The 25,303-nt window shown below is 44.8% G+C and overlaps 1 protein-coding gene across 1 annotated transcript in view; it reads left to right on the top strand.

The window, feature by feature from the left end:
• Nucleotides 1-25,303, top strand: part of ARHGAP20 (Rho GTPase activating protein 20) — a 210,479-nt gene that overhangs the window by 144,750 nt on the left and 40,426 nt on the right. The window contains exon 10 of the mRNA XM_029602490.1: nucleotides 6,313-6,491. Coding sequence (XP_029458350.1) covers nucleotides 6,313-6,491 — 179 coding nt within the window. The remainder of the gene's footprint in view (nucleotides 1-6,312; nucleotides 6,492-25,303) is intronic.

Raw genomic sequence — 25,303 nt, 5'->3', positions numbered from 1 at the left:
ACTGCCACTCCCACATCACACTGCCACTCCCACATCAAGACTCTGACAAGACTACTCAGCCTGAAGACTATAACTCCGGTACTTTACACCCCAGCAAAATACAGGATGTTATTCCATCTATTTTATTATTCCCAAGAAAGAGGGATCATTGCAACCCATCTTGGACCTCCAGAACATCAACCATTATCTGCGGATATTACACTTCCACATGGAGACTCTCCGCTCCGTAATAATGGCAGTACAACTGGGAGAGTTCCTAACCTCCCTGGATCTTTCCGAAGCCTACCTTCACATCCTGGTCCATCAAGACCACCAGCGTTTTCTACGCTTTGTGGTACTGGGACACCATTACCATTTCCAAGCGCTACCCTTCGGCCTGGCAACCACCCCCAGAACATTCTCCAAAATTATGGTGGTTGTGGCGGCAACACTGACGAAGGAAGGGATCTTGGTACACCCTTACTTAGAAGACTGGCTGATCAGGGTGAAGTCTTCAGAAGAGAGCCTGCAGGTGACCAGCAGAGTCAAGAACCTACTGCAGGAACTCAGTTGGGTCGTGAACATGGTCAACAGCAGTCTGCAGCCCTCTCAGTCTCTAGAGTACCTGGGGGCCTGTTTCGACACCAAATAGAACAAGGTCTTCCTCCCTCCCCCGAGGAGGATAAAACTGATGGAGCAATTAAGACGATTGATGACCAGTACGCGCCCCAAGGTATGGGACTATCTTCAAGTCCTCAGGCTCATGGCATTAACCCTGGAGGTCGTACCGTGGGCAAGGGCTCACATGTGATCACTCCAATGTTCCTTACTGTCTCACTGGAACCCACTGTCCCAAGACTACTCAATTCGCCTCCAACTACCAGCAGAAATACGTTCTCAGCTTCAGTGGTGGCTACAGGAAGGCCACCTAAGCAAAGGAGTAAGCCTATCCCCACCGAACTGGATCGTGCTCACCACAGACACGAGCCTTCAAGGGTGGGGAGCCCACTGTCAGGAACTGATGGCCCAGGGACAATGGAACAAGGAAGAGGTGGGATGGAACATAAACCGCCTGGAAGCTCGAGCAGTCAGACTAGCGTGCCTGCGATTCAGCCACAGGCTCCAAGGGCAAGCGATTCGATTGATGTCGAACAACCCTACAATGGTTGCCTACATCACCCGCCAAGGAGGAACCAGGAGCCAGCAGGTGTCTCTGGAGATAAACCCCCTCATGGCATGGGCGGAAGTAAACCTACAAGGGATTTCAGCCTCCCACATCGCAGGGAAATACAACGTCTCAGCAGACTTCCTCAGTAGAGAAAGCCTGGATCTGGGGGAATGGGTGCTGTTGACCAGAGCCTTCCAACTGATAGGAAATCACTGGGGCCTCCCAGCCATGGACCTACTGGCCACCTCTCTCAATGCCCAAGTACCCAGGTTCTTCAGTCGAAGACGAGAGCCGCACTCCTAAGGGATCACGCCCTCGTTCAGACCTGGCCAGAGGAGGACTTACTGTATGCCTTCCCCCCATGGCCACTACTGGGCAAGATCATCCGCAAGATAGAACACCACAGGGGACTAGTTCTACTAGTTGCCCCAGATTGGCCAAGACGCCCATGGTACGCAGACATGAAAAGACTCCTTGCGGGGAGCCCTCTGTGTCTACCTCCACACAGAGACCTTTTCCAGCAGGGCCCGATTTTTCACGAAGAATCATTTCGATTCTCTCTTACAGTCTGGCCCTTGAGAGGACTCACCTGAAGAAGGGCAGTTACTCAAAGGCCGTGATTGACACCCTGCTCCGCACACGCAAGTTCACAACATCTCTGGCATTCTTAATGGATATGAAGGATATTCGAAGCCTGGTGCGAGGACCACGGGGTATCCCCACAAACGGCCAAGATCCCCATGATTCTGGAATTTCTACAGGACGGTATGAAGAAAGGGTTGTCACTCAATTCCCTCAACGTCCAAGTAGCAGTCCTCTCCTGCTTCAGAGCCGAAGTGAATGGAATCCGTCTATCAGCTTATCTGGACTTGGCCCGTTTCCTAAAAGGGGTTAAGTAACTTCGACCACCCCTAAAGTGGCCGGTGCCCCTATGGAACCTCAATCTGGTATTAGACTTTCTAGCGGGAGCTTCCTTCAAACCAATGCGCAGTCTGTCACTACACCTCTTAACATTGAAGACATTATTCCTGGTGGCAATATGTTCTGCCCGTCGCATCTCCGAGGTTAATATGTTTGTAGGTTGATCTGAATTCCCTCCCTTGTTCCTTGTTCCTTAGGTTCATTCCTGGAACGATACAGCTTCGCACCGTCCCCTCCTTCCTACCAAAAGTGGTCTCCGAGTTTCATTTGAACCAAGCCATCTCCCTACCATCTCCGGATGAACATAAGGACTCTGAAGACTCCCACCTTCTTCGCCATCTAAATGTCGGCAGACTCATGGTGCGATACCTGGAATGATCGGAACCAGTACGCAAAACGGATCGCTTGTTTGTTCTCCACAGCAGGAAGAATCAAGGAGAAGTGGCCTTGTGAGCGACCATAGCTTGCTGGATCAAGGAAGTAATCAAGGCAGCCTATATAGAGGCAGGAAAGCCCTTACCCCTACAGGTTAAGGCTCATTCTACTAGGGCCCAGGCAGTATCTTGGGCAGAAGCCAAACTTCTGTCGCCCGCCGAGATCTATCGAGCGGCGACGTGGTACTCCCTACACACCTTCTCCAGGTTCTGCCGCCTGGATGTTCAGGCCCGAGAAGACACATCCTTTGCAAGGGCAGTACTAAGTGGGCCACGAGCAGCCTCCTGCCCTGTCTGGGAGTAGCTTTTGTACATCCCACTGTTCCTGAGTTCATCTGGCTAGGAAATGGAGAAATTACTTACCTGATAATTTTGTTTTCCTTAGTGTAGACAGATGGACTCAGCATCCGCCCACTGCTGCCCCCAGAGAAAGAGGACCTTGGAAAACGAACCTCGAGATTAAACAAATACGGTAAGCCGTTGCCTACCCCTAGTTCAGGAGACCCACAGTTAGTTTGGTGTCGGGGGTAACTTGGTTGAGTGCACTGGCAGTCTCCAGTTTTTGAAATCAGTTTAATCAAGTTTAATCAGTTGTAATCAAGTTGTTTAAGCAAGATATATATCCACAATCTCTTTTCAAAGAGAATACTGAGGAGCTGATGTCACTGCAGAGGTATATCTAAGGTGACGTCAGCTTTGAAATCTGACTCCTCTTCCCATCTGCTAGCAGAAGAGCACATAACCCACTGGTCCTGAGTCCATCTTTCTACACTAAGGAAAACAAAATTATGAGGTAAGTAATTTCTCCATTTTAAAAGTGTTGCTCTCGCTAAAAGGCCCTCTTTTGCAAGAATATGGGCTGTACATGAGCAAAGGGTATTTTAAAAGCCGCAAATTATGTGCATATATGCGCTTGCTCAAGCAAAAAAAAAAATTGGAGCGGAATTGGAGCAGGTCATGGGCGTTCTGGGGTGAGGCCAACAGTTATGCATATAAATCTATATTTTAAATCTGGTGGCTACAGCGTGTGATGGGCTGTTAGCTGCACATGTTTACTTCTGCTCCTGATGAGATGTAAGTCTCAATAAATCTCCGTTTTAGATCTAAAACTACTCAGTGAGGGATCTGGGTCAACTGGGGGGAATGCCTGCTGAAGAACCAGAAGGGTCTGGATGACATTGAGATGGACTGGGCAAACTGGTGGACTAATTGTTAAAACTGGAAATGGCCTTCTCGCAAGCATGTTTCAAAATTCACTTACCTGTGTGTGTTAAAGCCGACAAACTCCCAAGGAAGATATGTGAAATATGTTTTTTCCAGTAGCTACTTAAAATTAGGGGCACACATATGCGCGGTTGGCACATGATTTAAAATGCCAGCGTAGGTTTGCTCATGAATCCATATGCGTGTGTATGGGCACCCGCGTACTCATATTTTTTTTTTAATCAACAATTTTTATTGTACATAAGAACATAAGAACATAAGAAAATGCCATACTGGGTCAGACCAAGGGTCCATCAAGCCCAGCATCCTGTTTCCAACAATGGCCAATCCAGGCCATAAGAACCTGGCAAGTACCCAAAAACTAAGTCTATTCCATGTAACCATTGCTAATGGCAGTGGCTATTCTCTAAGTGAACTTAATAGCAGGTAATGGACTTCTCCTCCAAGAACTTATCCAATCCTTTTTTAATAACAACAGTACAAAAAGAATAGGCAGAGAGCCTCTCACCTTAAACATAACTGTAGTAAATCATGATACAAAGATTTTGTACATAATATCAAATACAGTAAAATATCCAAGATTAGTTCCCCACGCACTCATTTTAAAGTTACCATTCCTATTGTTAGTGCATAGCACACTATTTCTATGCATATTAAGTTTTATTGCATAGGCCCCATTATGCACTGAACTGGAATAAGGCCTGATTCATCAAGGTGTTTTCCCATTGACCCAGAATGGGAGAAAAGTCTGGGTGAATCAAGCCCTGCGTGTGAATTTAGAAATGTTTACGTATATTTACTGATTCTAGAGTAGTAAGTCACATGACACCCAAGTTGACCAGTGATGGTAAACTCCTGTGCTAAAGTGTCACAAAAAAGACTGGTTTTCAGAATTCTCACACTTCATCAGCTATATCTGTATAATTGTGATTCAAGAATCATGATAATTTGCATACTTTGGCTACTTTGAAAGCCAGATCTGTATGACATTCAAAGGACCAGCGTTCAAAATCCCTACCCTTGTGTCTTTGCTGGCAGTGGAGATGATGAAAATCTCATGATGATGATGATGATTGAGGAATAGATAATGCTTTCAGAATGTAATATTTTTGTGGAGAATTCAGAAAGTATTTTTAGCTCAGCTGGGTATACAGGGCTGTTGGGATCGAGGGTATACAGGGCTGTTGGGATAGAGTAGGTAAACATAGATTGTGCACTGAAGGAACTCATTCATAGCAGCATGACCATTTTGGCATCAGATCCCAAATGAAATGGAAACAACTTATAAATTTAGGATGATGCTGGATTGATATGGGTTTATTTGGAATTGTATGTTCTCTCCTTGGGGCAGCTCTAATTAAAGAGCTTGATCTGGTCAGGCTTGAGTTGAGAAAAGTAAAATAAAACTACATGAACCAATCCTTCCTCCCTCCCCGCACCCCCATTTAGGGGTTTTTTTTCTGGTTTTAAGAATCTTAGAGGTCCATATTTAGAAGGCTGGCAAGCAGGCAAGTTATCTGGGTAAAGTTGCTCAAATAAGTTCCACTGAATATTCAGGTGAAGTTATCTGGGTAATTATACCCGGAGAACCTTTAGACCTGCTATTTATGCAGCCCAACGGGTCCCGACCAATTTAGTTGGATAGAGCTCAATCTGGTGCTATCCAGCTAAATCTGTTTGCCTGCCCTTTCCACGTCTCCAGCCCTGTCCCATTTTTGTCCAGGTAACTTTTTCCAGGCACAAATTTTGTGCTGCCAAAGTTACTCATACAAAGAGAGGATATTTTTAAAGGGGAAGACTTATGCAGGTAAAAATCGGTTTTACCTACATAAATCTTTTGCATATCGACCTCTTTGAAAATTAACAGCATTTGTAACTTTCTCCATTGGATATCTGAATGGTGTTCAGAGGAAAGAGGAATGAGCAACCCCAGAAACTTTCCGACAGCTTATTGCATATCAGCTGTAAAACTGTTGCTTGAGATTGATAAAAGCCACTCCTCAGCCTCACTGAAAGTTAGGGGCTTTAGGTAAACACTTTTCTCTGACAAAAAACTGTTAGCAGCAGCAGCAGAAGGCTTTTAGTACTTGCTTGACTGTATCTTTATGGCTTGTGCCATCAGCTGACTCAATGGTGTGAGGTCCACAGGAGCCTCTCAAACATACTTTCTGCAGGAGAGAAGATGCCAGCCTACATATTCTCAGCTCCTGCTGTTAGCTCTATTGTATGTCTAGGAAACCTTACTGTCCCCTCCCCCCCCATCGAGTGCCAATGAGTTTGTGTGGATGTACAGCAATTATCTACATACTTATTAAACCAAAGTGCCAGTTTGCACAAATGAACATTCATCTGAAACCTAAAAACCAAAGCCAGCTTTTTTGATTATTTTTTGTGTGTTTGGCAGCTGAGGCACATTCCTCACACATAGGTGCACATATGTAATGCAGGAAAGTAGGCCAGATGCAGAAGAGCTATTAGTATTTATACAATGCTGCCCCCCTATATCCATAGCAACCACCAGGAAACAAATAATGGAAACACAGCAAAAATATATTTCCCTTATTAAACATCTCACTTTTTCCTCAGAGCTGAGCCAAAAGCCATTTAAAAGGAAAAGATCGATCATAAACTGGGCCTTTTGGCGAGGATCAGGGACTCATCTGGACAATGTACCTCTGTCTCCGACATCTTCTGCTCCCAGGAAGCTCTTTGGTCTTTCACTGGCAGCCATTTGTGAGGAGGAGAATTTTCCCAAGCCTATCCTGGTAAGTTGCAAACCCGGGACTGGCTTTGTCACTTCTGACTTTGGTTGCAAAACAGAAACTGGCCAGGCTGTGACTGCTTTCCACTGCCACACGCATAAAAAGAAGGAGAAGTTACAGCCAGAGAGCCAGGATTTTCTGCTCGTACTACACTGTATATGGCAGGAAAGTTACTCAGGAGCTGCAGACTAATGGGTCGCAACTTAAATGTCTAATGTGCCTTTACGCATTCATCCCAGAGGAGGTTGAGAGCTGATCAAGAGACAGAGAGAGCACGCTAATGTTACAGGTTTTTATGCAGGTTAAGACAAAAAAGTGCAGGAATTCAGTCCCTCTTTCCTGCTCGCGTGTACTTTACAGCATTGTAAAGCAGCCGCATAGAAGCACTGTACCAACACGAGTCCTGAAATAGCTGCATTGAATATCATTACACTGTAATTGTTTCCCCTAGGATGATGCAGTACTCTGTAGAAATGGCTTTGTGACTCTCCCTTTATATTGCCTCCGCCACTTCTCCCCGGCTGTCAGATAACCCTGCAGCCTCCTATCCCCAAGAGCACCATGCATTGCGCTCCATGGAACATGTCCGAGGGCGCACTTAAGCTGGCTGGGAGAGCTTGGTGCTCCGTCTCCACGCTGGAGCTGGAAGTGCTGCTTCCACAGTGCTGCCAGCCCAAATTGCAGAGGCACTATTCAGTAAAGCACACCACTGCCTTGGCTGAACTATCAGGGATATACACATTCACAAAGAGAAATGTGAAACAACATATAACAAAAACTATACAATATTGTACAATAATATTTATTATTGAACCAAGACTGTAAACATCTACACCATTAAAATGTTCACTAACAACCATTCAATGGTTCACTACCATTCAACCATTCAATGGTTCACTAACAACCATTGAATGGTTATTAGTGAACATTTTAATGGTGTAGATGTTTACAGTCTTGGTTCAATAATAAATATTATTGTACAATATGGTATAGTTTTTGTTATATTTATTTATTTATTTATTTATTTATTGGTTTTTATATACCGCCGCTCATCAAAGATATCACGTCGGTGTACATAGAACAAAAATACGCAGTTGCGTGTACATATAACAGTATAATAATAGCTGATTTCAACAATACATTAAAACAGTAAAATACAGTATCAAGAACAACTTATTTAGCTAATAATAGGTAATAAAATAGAGTAAAAATAACTGTGATTGCACAAATTTATCTCACATTTCTCTTTGTGTATGTGTATACATTTGAATATTAGAGAAAGTGTTCTTTGATATATTCCCTATGTATTGTTTGCCATGAACTATCAGGGAGGCACAAGGTTCACCACCTTTTGTTATGAAAATGTGGGATGTCGCAAGTTTGTCTAAAGCATTTTAATTGTACTCTGTGTAGGAGGAATTTTAAATTGGGTGGACTAGATGGGCCTTAGGGTGCTTAGATACCATCATATAGTATCTTTCTATGTTTGAGGGAAAAAACGGTGTATTCTTCCTCTTTCTGGCCCTTCAAGTCTCTCTGGTTCCTTCCTGCCTCTCTATCTCACCTCTGGTATCTTGGGCATTCCACGATCCATCCTTCACTCTTTCCTCTCTTCCCTCTATCACCTGTTTACTTCTCGTCTGCATCCCCCCTCTACTTTTCTCTCTTCCTGCTTTTTTTTTTTCCACATCTTTCTCACAGTCCTATCTGCTGCCTTTTTTCTCACTGCCATGGATGGGGACGGGGTCGGAGAAACAAGTTCTCTTCGGTCTGCTACTCTTCCTTGCCTCAGCCAAAGTAACATAGAAAATGATGGCAGAAAAAAAAGACCAAATTGGCCCACCCAGTCTACCCTGTTGAGATTCTTCTACTTGGGGTGGATGAGCATACAAATTCCCATATGTAAGCCAACATTAACTTCCCCCTAACCCCAAACTTGTCTTTCACCCAGCCTCTCAACCTCCTTCTCACTATGACTCTCCTCAGGGCTGGTTATCTTCCTCTGTGATTCTTGCAAGCTTAATACTAATTCCAAAAAACAGGTCCCCTACCTTATTTTATTAACAAATTTCTAAAATCCACACAGCCACAAAAATTAGCGAAGCTGTTATCCAAAGCATCCAGCATCCCCCTGCTCATTGAATGTTAGGTTCTAACCATGTTCACCCCTTGCAGGTTATGCCTTGTTGTGAATGTGATGTATAGCGCTATAAGAGTTCGTGGAACCTTATCTTAAATTACTCAATAATTGAGACTTAAAAGTTAATTAGATCAACATATCCTTTGTTTATTTAGTGGTTGCTTGTAGACAAATCTCTCGGTCCCCCGACACGGACTGTGTTTCGCCACAAGGGCTGCGTCGGGAGGGACAAACAGCTCAAGAGTAAAACGGTGGAGTCTGTAACCTGGAAGTGTGGAATATGTTGCATGTGTTGTGGAGCCCTGCGGAGGGAATTCAGATCAACTTACAAACATATTAACCATGATATTAACACCGGCATCTACTTCGGGGAGGATTTCTGAAGTGAACCTGAAGGGGAAGCGTGTGAAAACTTGGCTCCACCATACTTTTCCTTCCAATCGATAAAAGTTTGGAAAGGTACAGATGGTATATTGTGGTTAATATGTTTGAAGTTGATCTGAATTCCCTCCGCAGGGCTCCAAAACACATGCAACATATTCCACACTTCCAGGTTACAGACTCTACCGTTTTACTCTTGAGCTTTTTGTCCCTCCCAACGCAGCCCTTGAGGCGAAACACGGTCCGTGTCGGGGGACCGAGAGATTTGTCTACAAGCAACCGTTAAATAAATAAAGGATATGTTGATCTAATTAACTTTTAAGTCTCAATTATTGAGTAATTTAAGATAAGGTTCCACGAACTTTTATAACGCTATACTATCTTTTATGGTTCACACCTAATTGTATACCGCTCATCATCTCCACTTCCTATTAGTAAATGTGATGTAGCCATACCACTACTGTTAGGGTCATAATTACCCATGATTAACTCCATGCAAGTTCTACAACTGTCTTTCTGTTGAAAAAGTTTACTTCTTGTGCAATATTTATATCTTTCACGTATTTAAATATCTCTATCATATCCCTCCTGTCTCTCCTCTATATATATTTATGCCCTTGCATAAATCTCTTGTGGCTTTTGGTACAAACCCTATACCATTTGGCTGCCTTTCTCTGGACCACCTCTAGTCTATTTACAAGGGGGAGTCAATACAGTGAATTTCAGCCAAGCATTAGAACAGTTTAAATTCACCTTATTTATCGACTCCTCTCAGATAGGTTTTTGAAGGGATGGCCTCCAGAATTAACACAATATTCTAAGTGAGGTATCACCAATAACCTGTACATAGCTTCTGGGTTTTTTTCTGCTACTTATGCCTCTCTCTTTGCACCCCAGCATCCCTCTGGCACTGGCCACTGCCTTATCACACTGTAGGGAGGAAACGTGATAGTATTTAAAGCCCAGTTGGAGTCATGATTCGATGTTTGTAAAGTAATATTGAGCAAGTAGTATATAAAAGGCTGAATTTAAAGAAATATGGGTGCTAAATTTAATCCTGTGATATCATCTGTACCTTTGCCATTTACTACCACCTATGACAAAATGTGAAATTCTGATTAGCCTTGCCACCTTTAACCAGTTCTAGCCAGTGTCATGTTCATGCTTGATCACTCAAGTCAGTCCTAATCCTTTACTAGTCACGTCACACTGGTCAAACTTGACCAAAGATCTGAGGATTTATTGCATGAGCAGATGGAAGAAGGAGAATGTCAGACATGAAAGTTATTGATTATAATAAAACAGGGAAGAGATTGTACATTCTGAAGGGCCAGTCAAACTCTACAAACATGAAGTTTCCATTAGAACTTCAGACAGTCACTGGGCAAAAACCTAGTGGTCTTTAAATTCCTGAAAAACACTAAATATGGTGTGCAGAAAAGGATATCTGGGGAGCCTATTGCTGTTAACAACAGAGGCCCAATTTGAGTAAGCTGGGAAGTGAGAAAGTTACCTGAGTATGTTTATTGATGTAACTTTAGCTACATATTCAAAAGAACATACCTGGGTAACTGTTTTGTTGAATATACCCAGCAACTATAGGACAGATTTATCCGACTAGAGTTTATAGGGTCTGTGCTGAATATCAGCACTAGCCAGATATATTTTAGCCACGCTTCCAGAATGCCCCCCACCCATCCTCTTTTTATCCGCTTAGATGTTAACTGGGTAACGTGTTCGTTCAGTGGGGCAGGAAATTTAAACCTCCTGGTTTGTCTGAATAACTGAAATTTCCTAGCGTATAGTCAGATGGACTCAGGACCAGTGGGTTATGTGCTCTTCTGCTCGCAGATGGGAGACAGAGTCAGATTTCAAAGCTGACGTCACTCTAGATATACCCCTGCAGTGAGCTCAGCTCTTCAGTATCTCTCCGTCTCCTAGCAGATGCGGACACTATCCCACACACTAGAATAGTGTTAAGAATTACAGCAAAGAAGAAAAAGAAAAAGAAACAAATTTTACCTTGAAGAAGATCGAGCCCCGCTTTCCTGCGGTGAAACCTAAGGGTCCCTCCCCCAGTTGAGAATTCCTGAGGAGATTCCGATATCCCTCAGAGGTGAGCCTTGGTCCGATAGCCGGTTCCCGGCGTGGACTTAGCCCCCAGAGTGGCTGAAAGGCAGCGGGTGCACAACCGAGCGCAGCGGTGAAGGCAGAGCCCACTCCCCCCGCAGCTGGAGACCGTCCCGGACACGATCGGTAAGCACCAAGACCAGGTAAGAAGAAATCCTTAAATTCAGGTCTCTGAGGCTCGGATCGCTGTACCGATTCTGTCCTTTTCTTCCGGTGAGGTAAAAAAAGGGAGCACCGATCGGGTTGAGCAGCCCTGGTTCGGCTAGGCCCCGATCCGGTGCAGGGGTCCACGTGGAGACCCTCGGGGGTGCCATCTTACCCGTGGGGGGCATCGCTGCCATCTTCCCTTCTCGACCAGCGGTATGCGCGGGGCAGGCCAGACGGCCGATGCACCTAACTGGTGCGCATCCAGTACAGACACGCGAATAACCACATGCACAACTGAGTGCACTTTGCTCGCACAACTGAGCGCACACCGTGAGCACAACTACCTCATTACCTGTGCGCCTAGACATAGAGGCGATGGCACTGGTGTCCAAGAAGGCCAGAAGGCACTCTTTGCACAGCCTGCCACATAAGAGCAGCGCAGCCTGAACTGGAGTCCTGCCTGTGTCACCATTGGAAAGAAGCCCAGGGGGAACCAAAGCCTGGTTCCTCACTGCCTGAGGATGTATGTATGTATGTATGTATTTATTTATTTATTTATTTACTAGCTGTACCCGGCCACGCATTGCTGTGGCTCAGTCTGGTTAAATGGAAAAGAAAGAAAAGAGAAAGCGCACGTTTCTAATATGTTTAAGCGAGCTGTTCTCTGTTCAGCTCTTTGCGCTTTGGCTACTGCAGGCTACAGCTGCTTGTGATCTCGTTACAACCGCTTTCTACTGCATTTGCTGTGCTCCGGCCGTCCCAACTCCCTCCCCCCCTTCCCCGGCAGTGGACGGACTGGCTCAGCGACTCTTCTACCCTTTCCTCCTCCTGTGTGTAACTGTCTGGCAGTCCCTACTCCCTCCCCCCTTCCCCAGTGGCGGAGGAATGGGCTGAGCCGTTTCTCGGAGCGGCGACTCATCTGCCCTTTCCTCCTCCCCTCTGTGACACCCAGCATGTAGCGCAGAGCTCTATGGTCCGCACATGCGCGGTAGAGCTGCTCTCTACTGCGCATTTGCAGTCTGTTGGTCAGAGCCCATTTATATTGTAGATAGCGTGTGTTGCTTTTATGTCCAACAGATGGCGCTGTTTTTCCAAAAAAGCATGTTTTTACCTGTCACAGGTGTGACATCTATATAATATAGGTATATAAAAACACGCGTGTATTCGAATGCAACGTTGTGTCAAAATTTCAAAGCAATCGGTTAAGAACTTTCGGAGATTTAAGATTTTGAACAAACGAACATTTACATTTTTATTTATATAGATTTAAGGCTTTTCTTTACCGACATTCGTCAGGGACATCATGCCAGTTTGCATCAAAACAAGGGAGAACAACATGGAAAAATCAGTTACAAAAAACAGGGAGCAGAAAACTGGGAGATGGGAACGTAATATGCATAAAAGAAAGGAAAAGAGACATAAGTAAGATATCATAAAACTAATAGAGGCATAAAATGGAAGAATATAACAGTAGAAAACTATATATAAGTTATGTATCAATGTCTTAGGTAGCGTAAAGCAGAGGCATGTGACAGGGTAAAGAGGGCGTACAGTGATTTCGTGCAAAGAAACCGAAGTAGGTGGGAAGTATATAGGGTGGGCAGGTTGTATTTGCTGGTGATAATCCAGGGGGGATTAGGGGTAGGCTTCTTTGAATAGCCATGTTTTGAGGGGTTTTTTAAAATTTCTGTGCGCATTGCTCCAGTCTGAGTTCAGGTGGCATGGAGTTCCAGGCATAAGGACCAGCAATGGATATGGCACGCTCTTTGGTGGAGTTGAGGTGCAAATGTTTCAGAGAGAGGGAGTATGGAGGGTACCTTTATATGATGATCTGGTAGGTCTATTGGATGTGTGGAAGTGGATCGAGTCTTTCAACCAGTGCATGTTCTGGTTGTGGAGGGTTTTATGTATGGTGGTGAGTGTTTTGTATGTTATACAGTGGTGGATGGGGAGCCAATGAAAATCTTTGAGGATTGGGGTGGTTTTGTCGAACTACTACAGATGATAGCTCCCTGGATATATGTGTCTCCGAGATGGCTTCTCCACAAAGGGGCACCTCAGGGGCCCCTACTCCGACTCCCCCTGGGATTAATATGGACCCAGGTACCTTCTTCTGTTTAGAATTTTTCGAAGGGCTGCAAACCTTCGTTCAGGCGCAATCAGCCCTGGCTACGCCCTGGACTCAACCCCTGCCGGAAGCACAAGAACCTCCCGGCCCTGCTCGGATGCCTCAAGACATGCCTCGCCTAACCAAGAATTTCCCTGACAGGGACCCAGACACCTCAGATGATGATGGCAGCTCCCTGGAAGAAGAAATCCCTCCAGGCCTGGAACATTACCGAACCATGCTTCGCTTCTTCCACAAGGATGAATTACCAACCCTTGTTTCCCAGACTCTGAAGACTCTGGGTATTTCAGGCACGGACACTATGGCAGAACCAAAGAAGAACCCCATCCTGGTGTCCCTTCATAAAGCCTCGTGCTACTTCCCAATGATGGAAGCCATCCAGAAACTGATTGACCTGGAGTGGGATGCCCTGGAGGCCAGCTTCAAAGGGGGCCGGGTCTTGGAAGCCCTATACCCTCTGGAACCAGCGACCAAAGAACGCCTGCGTTTCCTGAAAGTGGACGCCATGGTCTGTGCCGTCTCAAAGCAAATAACCATTCCCGTTGAAGGAGAGACTGCATTAAAGGATACTGAGGACAGACATTTGGAATACATTCTTAAGCAGGCCTTTGATGCTACAGCAATGACACTGCACTGGTGGCATGTTCCTGCTTGCTCCTCTCGAGAGAGAGGCAAATAACTCCAGAACGTATACCGGTGAGATGATGGAACCTGCAGCAGCCTTCTTGATGGATGCAAGCTCAGATCTGGTTCGTACCTCAGCCAGAGGAGTAGCCTTGGTAGTGGCAGCCAGAAGACAACTATGGCTGCGGAATTGGTCTGCTGACGCGACCTCTAAAGCAAATCTCACAAGAATGCCTTTTAAAGGATCTCTCTTATTTGGAAACAAATTGGAGAAGTTAGCCAACAAATGGGGTGAATCCCCAGTGCCTCGGCTACCGGAATACAGGAATAAAAGAAACAGCGCCCTTCCCCCACAAGAACCAAGGGCAGAGGCTCGCAATGCTTTAAACCCTACAGGAACTCGCAGTTCCAGGCACCTCGTCCCTCCGGAAGGTACTAGCCCTTTTGGAACCAACAGACCAAGAGAGGAACAGGCCCTGGAGCAGGCTCCAGCCGTGCTCCCCAATGAGAATGTGCCGGCCCATTCACAGGAAGAGGAAATAGGGGGTCAACTTGCCCTCTTCTACCAAAGATGGGTCAAGATCACGTCAGACCAATGAGTACTAAACATCATTCGAGAAGGTTACTGTCTAGAGTTCCACAGCATCGCTCGAGACAAATTTATGAGGTCACCCTGCCACTCCCACACCAAGAGACTGGTAGTGGAAGCCACTCTGACAAGACTACTCAATCTGAAGGCAATAACTCCGGTTCCTACGCCCCAACAAAATACGGGGCGCTATTCCATCTATTTTATAGTTCCAAAGAAGGAAAGATCATTCCGACCCATCTTGGATCTCAAGAACTTCAACCGTCATCTGCGGATACTACACTTCTGCATGGAGACTCTTCACTCCGTAATAATGGCAGTACAACCAGTAGAGTTTCTAACCTCCCTGGACCTCTTCGAAGCCTTCCTTCATATTCCTGTCCATCAAGATCCCCAGTGTTTTCTACGCATTGTGGTACTGGGTCACAATTACCAGTTCCGAGCACTACCTTTCGGCCTAGCAATCGCCTCAGAATGGTGGTCGTGGCGGCAACACTGAGGAAAGAAGGTATTTTGGTACACCCTTACCTGGACGACTGGCTGATCAGGGCAAAGTCTTCGGAAGAGAGCTGGCAGGTGACCAGCAGAGTCAAGAACCTACTGCAGGAAGTCGGATGGGTCGTGAAAATGGGCAAGAGCAGCCTAGAGCCCTCTCAATCTCTAGAATACCTGGGGGCCCATTTCGACACCAAACAGAACAAAGTCTTCCTCCCTCCCCCGAGGAGAAGGAAACTGATGGAACAATTACGACGACTGATGACCAATGCACTCCCCAAGGTATGGGACTATCTTAAAGTCTTCGGCCTCATGGCATCAACCCTGGAGGTCGTCCCATGGGCAAGGGCCCACATGCGACCGCTCCAGCGTTCCTTACTGTCACGATGGAACCCACTGTCCCAGGACTATTTGATCCGCCTCCAACTACTAGCAGTGGTACGTTCTCAGCTTCAGTGGTGGCTACAAGAAGACCACCTAAACAGAGGAGTAAGCCTATCCCCACAGAACTGGATCTTGCTCACCACAGATGCCAGCCTGCGAGGGTGGGGAGTCCACTGTCAGTAACTGACAGCCCAGGAACAATGGAACAAGGAAGAGGCTGGATGGAACATAAACCGCCTGAAAGCTCGAGCAGTCAGACTAGCGTGCCTGTGATTCAGGCACATACTCCGAGGCAAAGCAATTCAAGTAATGTCGGACAATGCTACAACGGTTGCTTACATCAACCGCCAGGGAGGAAACAGGAGCCAACAGGTGTCTCTGGAGATAGACCCTCTCATGGCATGGGCGGAGATAAACCTACAAGGGATCTCGGCCTCCCACATCGCAGGAAAGGACAGTGTCTCAGCAGACTTCTCAGCAGAGAGAGCCTGGACCCGGGGGAATGGACGCTGTCAACCACAGCCTTCCAACTGATAGTAAATCGCTGGGGCCTCCCAGCCATGGATCTACTAGCCACCCATCTCAGTACTCAAGTCCCCAGGTTCGTCAGCCGCAGATGAGAGCCACACTCCCAAGGGATCGACGATCTCGTCCAGACTTGGCCAGAGGAAGACTTACTGTACACCTTTCCCCCCATGGCCACTACTGGGAAAGTTCATCCGCAGGATAGAACATCACAAGGGACTAGTTCTACTTGTGGCCCCGGATTGGCCAAGATGCCCATGGTATGCAGACATGTAAAGACTCCTTGCGGGGAGCCCTCTGTGCCTACCTCCACACAGGGACCTTCTCTGGCAGGGCCCGATTCTTCATGAAGATCCATCTCTATTCTCTCTTACGGTCTGGCCCTTGAGAGGACTCGCCTAAAGAAGCACGGTTACTCGAAGTCCATGATTGACACCCTGCTCCGTACACACAAGTTCTCAACATCTCTGTCATACATACGGATCTGGAGAGTATTCGAAGCCTGGTGCGAGGACCGCGGGATACTCCCACGGACGGCCAAGATCCCCATGATTCTGGAGTTCCTACAGGACGGTATGAAGAAGGGTTGTCATTCAACTCCCTCAAGGTCCAAGTAGCCGCACTCTCCTGCTTCAGAGCCGAAGTGGACGGAATCCGGCTATCAGCTCATCTGGATTTGACTCTCTTCCTAAAAGGGGGTAAACAACTCCAGCCACCCCTAAAGTGGCCGGTGCCCCTATGGAATCTCAATCTGGTATTAGATTTCTTAGCAGGGACTTCCTTCAGAACAACATGCGGTCTGTCACTTCGCCTCTTAACATTGAAGATGTTATTCCTGGTGGCAATATTTTCAGCTCATCGCATCTCCAAACTAAAGGTACTATCCTGTCGGGAACCATTCCTTAGATTCACTCCTGGAACCATACAGCTGCACATCGTCCCCTCCTTCATACCGAAAGTGATTTCCGAGTTTCATTTGAACCAGACCATCTCCCTAACATCTCTGGATGAACATAAGGACTCAGAAGACTCACACCTTTTTCGCCATCTAAATGTCAGCAAACTCCTGGTACAATACCTGGAAAGATCGGAACCGGTGCGCAAAACGGATTGTTTGTTCGTTCTTCACAGCGGGAAGAAGCAAGGAGAAGCAGCCTCGCAGACGACCATAGCCCGCTGGATCAAAGAAGTAATCAAGGCAGCCTACACAGAGGCAGGAAAGCCCTTACCACTACAGGTTAAGGCTCATTCTACTAGGGCCCAGGCAGTTTCTTGGGCAGAAACCAAGCTGCCTTCGCCCGCCGATATCTGTCGGGCGGTTACGTGGTCCTCCCTACACACCTTCCTCCAGGTTCTACCGCCTGGATGCTCAGGCCCAAGAAGATGCAGCCTTCGCAAGGGCAGTACTAAGTGGGCCACGGGCAGCCTCCCGCCCTGTCCAGGAGTAGCTTTTGTACATCCCACTGGTCCTGAGTCCATCTGGCTACATACTAGGAAATGGAGAAATTATTTACCTGATAATTTCGTTTTCCTTAGTGTAGACAGATGGACTCAGCATCCCGCCCATGGCTGCCCCAGAGAAGGAGGACCTCGGAAGCGAACCTCGAGACTAAGCAAATAAGCTGTTGCTTACCCCTAGTTCAAGACACCCACAGTTTGTCTGGTGTCGGCGTTACTGATTGAGTGCACTGCCAGTCTCCAGTTTGAAATCAGCTGAACAAGTTCAATCAAGTTATTTAAGCAAGATATATCTGCAATGGCTTTTCGAAGAGAATACTGAACAGCTGGGGTTACTGCAGGGGTATATCTAGAGTAATGTCAGCTTTGAAATCTGACTCCATCTCCTATCTGCTAGCAAAAGAGCACATAACCCACTGGTCCTGAGTCCATCTGTCTACACTAAGTAAAACAAAATTATCAGGTAAGTAATTTCTCCAATGTTACCTGGACAAACCCTATGAATATCGACTCCTCATAGTAGATAACAAGATGTGCATTACTGTACATGGTCTATAAGTATCTGGCCAGAGGCCCCATTTTTTCAACCATTATCTTGTGGATTGAGCGGGCTATACATTTTTTTATTAAATAAATAAAATGAAGCTATCTTTTAACCATCCTCTTCAACCTTATTCTTAATAGGGTTTACAGTGTTTCTCATAGGTGTGTTTATGTTCAAGCACATGATTCTCTCTTGTGTATGCGCTTCTGAGAAATGAGAAGTTGTGGAAAAAGTTCGGTAAACAAAACCAAAGCTATAAAGTTAATGAAGAAAGTCTTTGCAGCACAATTGTTAATGTGACTTCCTGAACCACTCCTAACAGTGGAAGTTGCTTCTTTGACAATGCTGTATTTGCTGCTTTATATAGCTTTAATAAGCTCTTTCCTTGTTCCTATTATTGTGAATGAAATTCCCCAGGGGTCCAGATTTGTACATTTTCAGGCAGGGATAGATGTGCATGCCAGTAACAGAGGTATCATCCTTCGCCTTAAATTATTAACCCTGATCATAATCTGGTATCCATAGCAGGAAAATAACAATCTAGCTATTTTATAGTAGTTTGACTACTTTTTTCTGTTCATCTTCTCCCTAAAATGACTGTCTCCTCTCCTTCCTTCATCCCATTTGGCTCTCATCAGAGGTCCATCATGGCCTCCTATTGTTTTCTCACATGCAGGTCAAGTGCTGCAGTGCCTTCTTGTGGCAATGAGAACAGGATGTAGCTTTCCCAGCAAGTTACTTTCAGTGATGCATTTTGAACAGCCACTATGGGTCCATGTAATGTATGAGCAGTACCGCCAGCCTCAGTGTCAAGGGCTTGTACAAACTGACCCTGGAACCACTGGCTGAAAGATCTAAGGCACAGTACAGAGATATGATCAAGCAGACAGGGTCGAGGCAGGCAGACAGAAGCAGGAGACAAGCAAGTATCAAGGCAGGTAGCAAACGGAAGCAAGGTCAGGAATCAGGCCAAATCTCAAACTGTAATCAAAATCAGGAATAGCCAGATGCTAGGGAACGAAGAAACAGAACCTGTTGCTCAAGCCTCTGCCCAGACGAGTGAGCTTCATTTTATGTTAGAGCAGTGCTGATGTTATCAGTCCGCACCACAGGAGACCTGAGGCGCTAGACCTATAAAGCTGGTGAGTTGATATGGGCCCTTAATCAGAGCAGCAGAATGCAGGAGAGGAGCGCAATGCTGATATCCATGCTGGGAGGCGCCAGCATGTTGCAGGACACAGCGCTGAGCCCAGGACCATGAGGTACAGGATGCTGACCCATGTTCGGGAGCATGTTACAGTGCCCCCTCCAAGTCTCCTTTTCTTAGGCTTATGGGGAAAAAGGCAATGAAATCTCTTGATCAGCAATGGGGCATTGAGGATTCCACTGGTTCCCATGACCTTTGCTTGGGTCAGAACCCTTCCAATCAACCAAGTAATAAAGCTTGTTGCTCACCATCTTGTAGTCTATGATTTCATTGATTTCAAACTCTGCTTCAAGGGCATAGGAGACAGGCATGGAAGAAGGGTATTTCTTGGAATATCTGTTGAAAACCAGTAGTTTAAGAAAGGAAATGTGGAAGGGGTTAGGAATACGAAGAGAAGAGAAAATCTTGACTTTGTAGGTCAATAGTTTATGTTGACTTATGATCTGAAAAGATCCGATAAATCCAGGAGCAAATTGATGTGCTGGTCTACGCTTCCTGTCAGTATTCCTTTTGTAACAGCTGCTGTCATGAGGAGAGTCTGAGTATTCTCCCAAATCTCGTGCAACTTGAAAGATAGAAGACCTGCTACTGGAGTCTTTGTAGACAATTGGACAGATATAGGTATTTTAGTGTGTCTGCCATACACAATGTAAAATGGAGAAGACCCAGCAGCTTCACTGCTTGGTTATTGTAACAAACCTGAACCATTGGAACAGTTGTATCTAGATGTCCTCCTGGCTGATACATAGACTCTAATGAAGGTCTCAGGAATCTGGTTAACCCTCTCCATTTGGCTATTAGATTGGGGATGATAGGCCAATGAGAAGTTTGCCACATCCAATTTTTTACAGAGGGCATGCCAAAACCTTGATGTGAATTGTACTCCACAGTCGCTGACGATAGGTTCATGGAACCCATGTCCCTGGAATATATGTTGGAAGAAATGGTTGGAGAGGCTTAGAACTGTGGGTAGAGTTGCAAGAGGAACAAAATGGGCCCTCTTGGAGAATCAATTGATGGCTACCCAGAAAATATTGTGCCCAGAGGAGGGGGGAAGATCAATAATGAAATCCATAGACAGATGAGTCCAGAATTTGAGGGGTACTGGTAAAGGATAGAGTAAGTCCAGCGGTCATTGGAGAGAGGTCTTATGTTGAGCCTAGTTAGTGTAAAAGGATGCATAGTCATGTACATCCTTGGCTAAATTGGGCCACCAGTAGTTGCCAGAGATGAAGTTTAAGGTTTCGCGGATGCCCTGGTGATCAGCCAGTTTAGAAATGTGGGCCCATTTCAAGAATTTCCATTGACTAGGTTTGGATACAAAGTCTTTCCTGGTGGGGTTCCAGCAGGTACCACAAAGGTAATCGCTATAATCTTGACTGGGTCGAGGAAATACTGAGGATCATTGGAGATATCAACAGGGTCAAAAGATCTAGAAAGCATGTCTGCTTTAACATTTTTTCCAGCCAGCCAAAGGGTTAGGCAAAAGTTAAACCTGGCAAAGAACAAGGACAATCTGACTTGTCATGGGTTAAGTCTTCTGGCAGTTTGGAGGTATACCAGATTCTTATGGTCAGTGAAGATGGTGAAGGTACCCAAAGCACCGTACAATAGGTGACACCACTCTTCAAATACTAGTTTAACGACGAGCAGTTCATGATCACCAATGCCATAGTTTCTTTCTGCTGAGAACTTTTTTGAATAGAAAGCATAGGGTAACAATTTGTCACTACAGATGGACTGTGAAAGAAAGGCACCTACACCCACAAAGAGTCATCAACCAGCAAAACAAAAGGTCATGTCGTACCAAGTCTTTGTAGCACAGGTGTGGAAAGGAAGGCAAATTTCAGGAGGGCAAAGGCTTGGGCTGCTTTGGGTGGCCAGTCCTTGGTATTAGCCCCTGTTTTAGTAAGGGCAGTGATAGAAGCAATAAGATTAGAATAGTGGTGAATGAACTATCAATAAAAGTTAACAAATCCTAGAAAGCGCTGGATTGCCTTGAGACCCACTGGCTGGGACCAGTCCATAATCGCTGATAACTTGGAAAGGATCCATTCGAAGGCCCTGAGTAGAGAAAACATAACCCAGGAATGGGAATTCTGACTGTTCAAAAATGCACTTTTCCAACTTAGTGTATAGAGCATGACTTCTTAACCACTGGAACATGGCCTCAAAAGAATGGTATGACTGAAGATCAGAGGAGAAGATCAGGATGTCATCTAGATATATTATGACACAGGTATACAAGAAGTCTTTAAATATATCATTGACAAAATTCTAGAATACCACTTGGGCATTGCAGAGGCTGAAAGGCATCACTAAATACTTGTAGTGGCTCTCTTGAATATTAAAGGCAGTTTTCCTTCATCACCTTCTCATAAGCGTATGAGATTGTATGCTTCCCACCAAAAATTTCACTTGGTGAAGATTGAAGCTCCTTGAAGCTAACCAAACAATTCAGATATCAATGTCAAGGGGAATTTGTTTTTTTATGCGTTCAGACACCAGTAATCGATACATGGGCGCAAAGAACAATCTTTCTTGCAACGAAGAAGAATCCTGCTCCAGTAGAAGAAATGAATGGCATGTTGAAACCTCTCTCGAGATTCACCTGGATGTACTCAGGGATGGATGGTAGGCATTTATGGCACAATCATATGGGCGAACGGGTGAGAGAGTCTTGGTCCATTTTGTTTTTTTGACATTGTCTGCAAAGGCATAGGCAAACTTGGAAGAACTGAGGATCCAATGAGCAGAGTTGCATAGGAGGTTATTTAGGAACCAGACAATTCTGAAAAAAATGGGTACTTCATGAGAGGGTATCTCCATTTCACCAGTTCACAACTGGACAATGTTGCTGGTTGCTGTAACCAGGGTAGACCAAGCACAATGTGGTTAACCACCATCCAAAGCACAAAAAATGAGATGTCTTTATGCAGGAGTCCCACTCTTAACTTCATAGGTCATGTGTATAGCAAATAGTTCCTACCAATAGTTTTCTGTAGACTGAAGAAATGCAGACAGGGTTTTTCAATGGTATATGATATTTTTCTACCAGGTCTTCATTGATGAAGTTGTCAGTGGTGTCAGAGTCCAAAAAGGCTTCTGAGAAAAATTCCTTACTTCCGAAGTCTAATTGAACAGTCAGTACAATTTGACATGAGGGAGGAGAGTGAGTGGTGCTTAGAGTGCCTCTCCCATCAACCCTAGGCATGGGAGTTTTCCCGACTTCTCTGGACAGGAGGAGGCATAATGAACCTTGCCAGCACAGTATAAACAGAAGTTGTGCAACCTTCAGTGCTGCTTCTACTCTTCCAATAACTTGGATCACCCTAGCTGCATAAGTCTTTGAAAGTTGAGTACCAAGAGGGCACCATGTCTGGGGGACTCCTGTTCTTGGGTCCTCTCTTGAAATCAAATGTCAGTTTTCACACACAGTTTGGCAAGAGTATCACAGCTAGCCAGTTCATCTTTGACCCTATGTGATAGACCCTGCCAGAAATCAGATATCTGTGCCGCTTCGTTCCAAGAGAGTTTGGAAGCCAGGGTAAAGAATTGTATAGTGTATTGCCCAATGGTCATGGAACCCTGTCTCAGGCAGAGTAATTCTGAGGTTGCAGAAGATGCTCGAACAGCTCGTCAAAGAACTTCCTGAAGCCGGTCACGAATACTTGAAGATTCCAGAGACTGGTTGGTTATTGCAATTCAATCTATATCGGTCTTTCCGTTGTGACTTTGAAGCCACTTCAGTTGTTGTTAAATTCCACTGCTAGTTTGATTTCAGGTCATAAACGCAAGGATCACATCACACGGGTCTTGGTAGATCTTCATTGGCTACCAATTAATGAACATATTCAATACAAAATTGGGAATACCATTTTCAAACTTATTTCATCTTCAGTATCACCTCTGTTACATGTCCATTGCCCAATATGTCATTTAAGATCATCTCAGAAAGGGCTATTGGATATTCCATCTTTGAAACATGCCAGGCTTAGAGTACCAGAGAGTGTGCCTTCTCGGTCGCGGCACCCACCTTCTGGAATTCCCTTCCTGAAGCACTCTGCTTGGCCGACGGTATGAAGACCTTTAAGATACTGCTTAAAACCTGGCTATTTAAACAGCCATATTATTAGCTTTTTCTTACTGACCCTGGATTTTCTTAAGACCTGAATAGTCTATATAAATTATTTTAATTGATGTCTTTGTTTTGATGGTTATATAATTTTATGACTATTTATCTGTACATCACCTAGAATATGTATAGGTGATTTATAAATATGCAGTAAAGATAATGATGAAGATCTCTCTCCCCCATGAGGGAGAAGCCCATGCCAGAGCCTGACCAGACAGCAGAGACTTCATAAAGGGCACTTTAACACATTCAAATGCAAAGTTGGCCAGCTGGAGCTCGAAGTGAATCAGGCACTGATTGAGTAAGCCTCTGTAGGTCTTGGGATTGCCATCATACCGAGATGGCAGAGATAGGCAAAGTGAAGGAGTAGTCAGACGAGGTAGTGGAAGCGACAGGTTTTGGTGACGTTGGGGATGGCATAACCATTGCTAGGAATGACTGCAATTTATTTAGCTTCAAAGAAAGGATTTTCAGAATCCCAATACTGTGATCTTGATTTTTTTTTTTGCTGTTGCTGGACCTTCTGTGAGAGGTCCCACAGAAACTTTGGCAGGGAGAATGTCTGCTAGGTCCATGGCCTGAGCAAACTGTCACGGGCTTGGATGAGTGGACCCTGGGTCTGCTAACTGACATTAATTCTTAGTTGCCAGACCCTAGACCATTCCTCGAGCTTCAATAGATTACTCCTCATATTTAACACACCTTCTAGCTGTCTACGCTGTTGCAGATTTTGGTATCCTTGGCAATAAGACAAACCTTTTGCGACAATCCTTCCAATGTCGTTCATAAAAATGTTGAAAAGAACTGGTCCAAGTACTGATCCCTGAGGCACACTACTAGTAATGCCGCTCATCCTTAGAGTGAACTCCATTTACCACTACCCTTCGCCTTCCACTCAACCCAGTTTCTAACCCAGTCAGTCACTCTAGGGCCCATACCAAGGGAGCTCAGTTTATAAGTCGCCTATCAGAACCATGTCAGAGGCCTTACTAAAATCCATATTCACTACATTTAACACTCTCCCTTGATCCAATTCTCTGGTCACCCAATCAAAGAAATTATTTATTTTATTTATGAGTTTTTATATACCGGTATTCGTAGAACACATCATGTCGGTTTACAATTAACCAAGAGGAGGAAATTACAATGAACGAAGATAATAGAGGGCTAGCTATAAGGTTGATCAGATTTATCCAGGGGCATAGAGTGAATGCTGAAGTTGGTGGTGCACCAGAAAATTTGCTGCTGCCAGGTGCCCTAGAACAAAATCCACCCTCCTACATTATCTTGTGAGCACTACTTTCTTTGTTGCAAAAAGCCTATCAGTTTTTTGCTCACAGTAACCCAATTCTTAGAGGTAAAATTGGTTAAATCTATCCCTTAAAATAATTGCCTAATCTACTAACCACAGTTTCAATAAAATATGTGAATGAAAAAAATTTTTTTTTGCAAAGAACATTCAAAACCATTTTCTGCATGCATATGAAATTAATAAAAAACAAACTTCTGTTTAAAATAGAAATGAGGAAGAGAGGACCATAATGCCACTGATAAGTACCATAATTTTCACAGCAAGAATTCAAGTTATACAAGAACTGGGCCTTTAAAATACAGACAGACCCTCACCAAATACAAAATAGAAATGTGCCAACAAAAACTGTACTGGAAACCAGAAGCCCAACTGTATTATGCAGTACAACAGTGGAAAAACAGAAATAACATCATTGCTTGCAAAACATCAAGCAATAAAATCAAGAGATATAAAATATAATTTATAATATTAAAACTAAGCTAATAAAAAGAATAAAAATCAACACAGCTGACAAACATCCAATAATTTAAAAAACTTGCATAAATTTGTTCTATTTCTCAAACATCAATAAAATATTTTTAAAAATCTGATGAATAAAACATCCAATAATTTAAAA

This window comes from Rhinatrema bivittatum, chromosome 5, assembly GCF_901001135.1.
Source record: "Rhinatrema bivittatum chromosome 5, aRhiBiv1.1, whole genome shotgun sequence".
Lineage (NCBI taxonomy): Eukaryota > Metazoa > Chordata > Amphibia > Gymnophiona > Rhinatrematidae > Rhinatrema > Rhinatrema bivittatum.
This window is presented reverse-complemented; position numbering and strand designations above follow the sequence as displayed.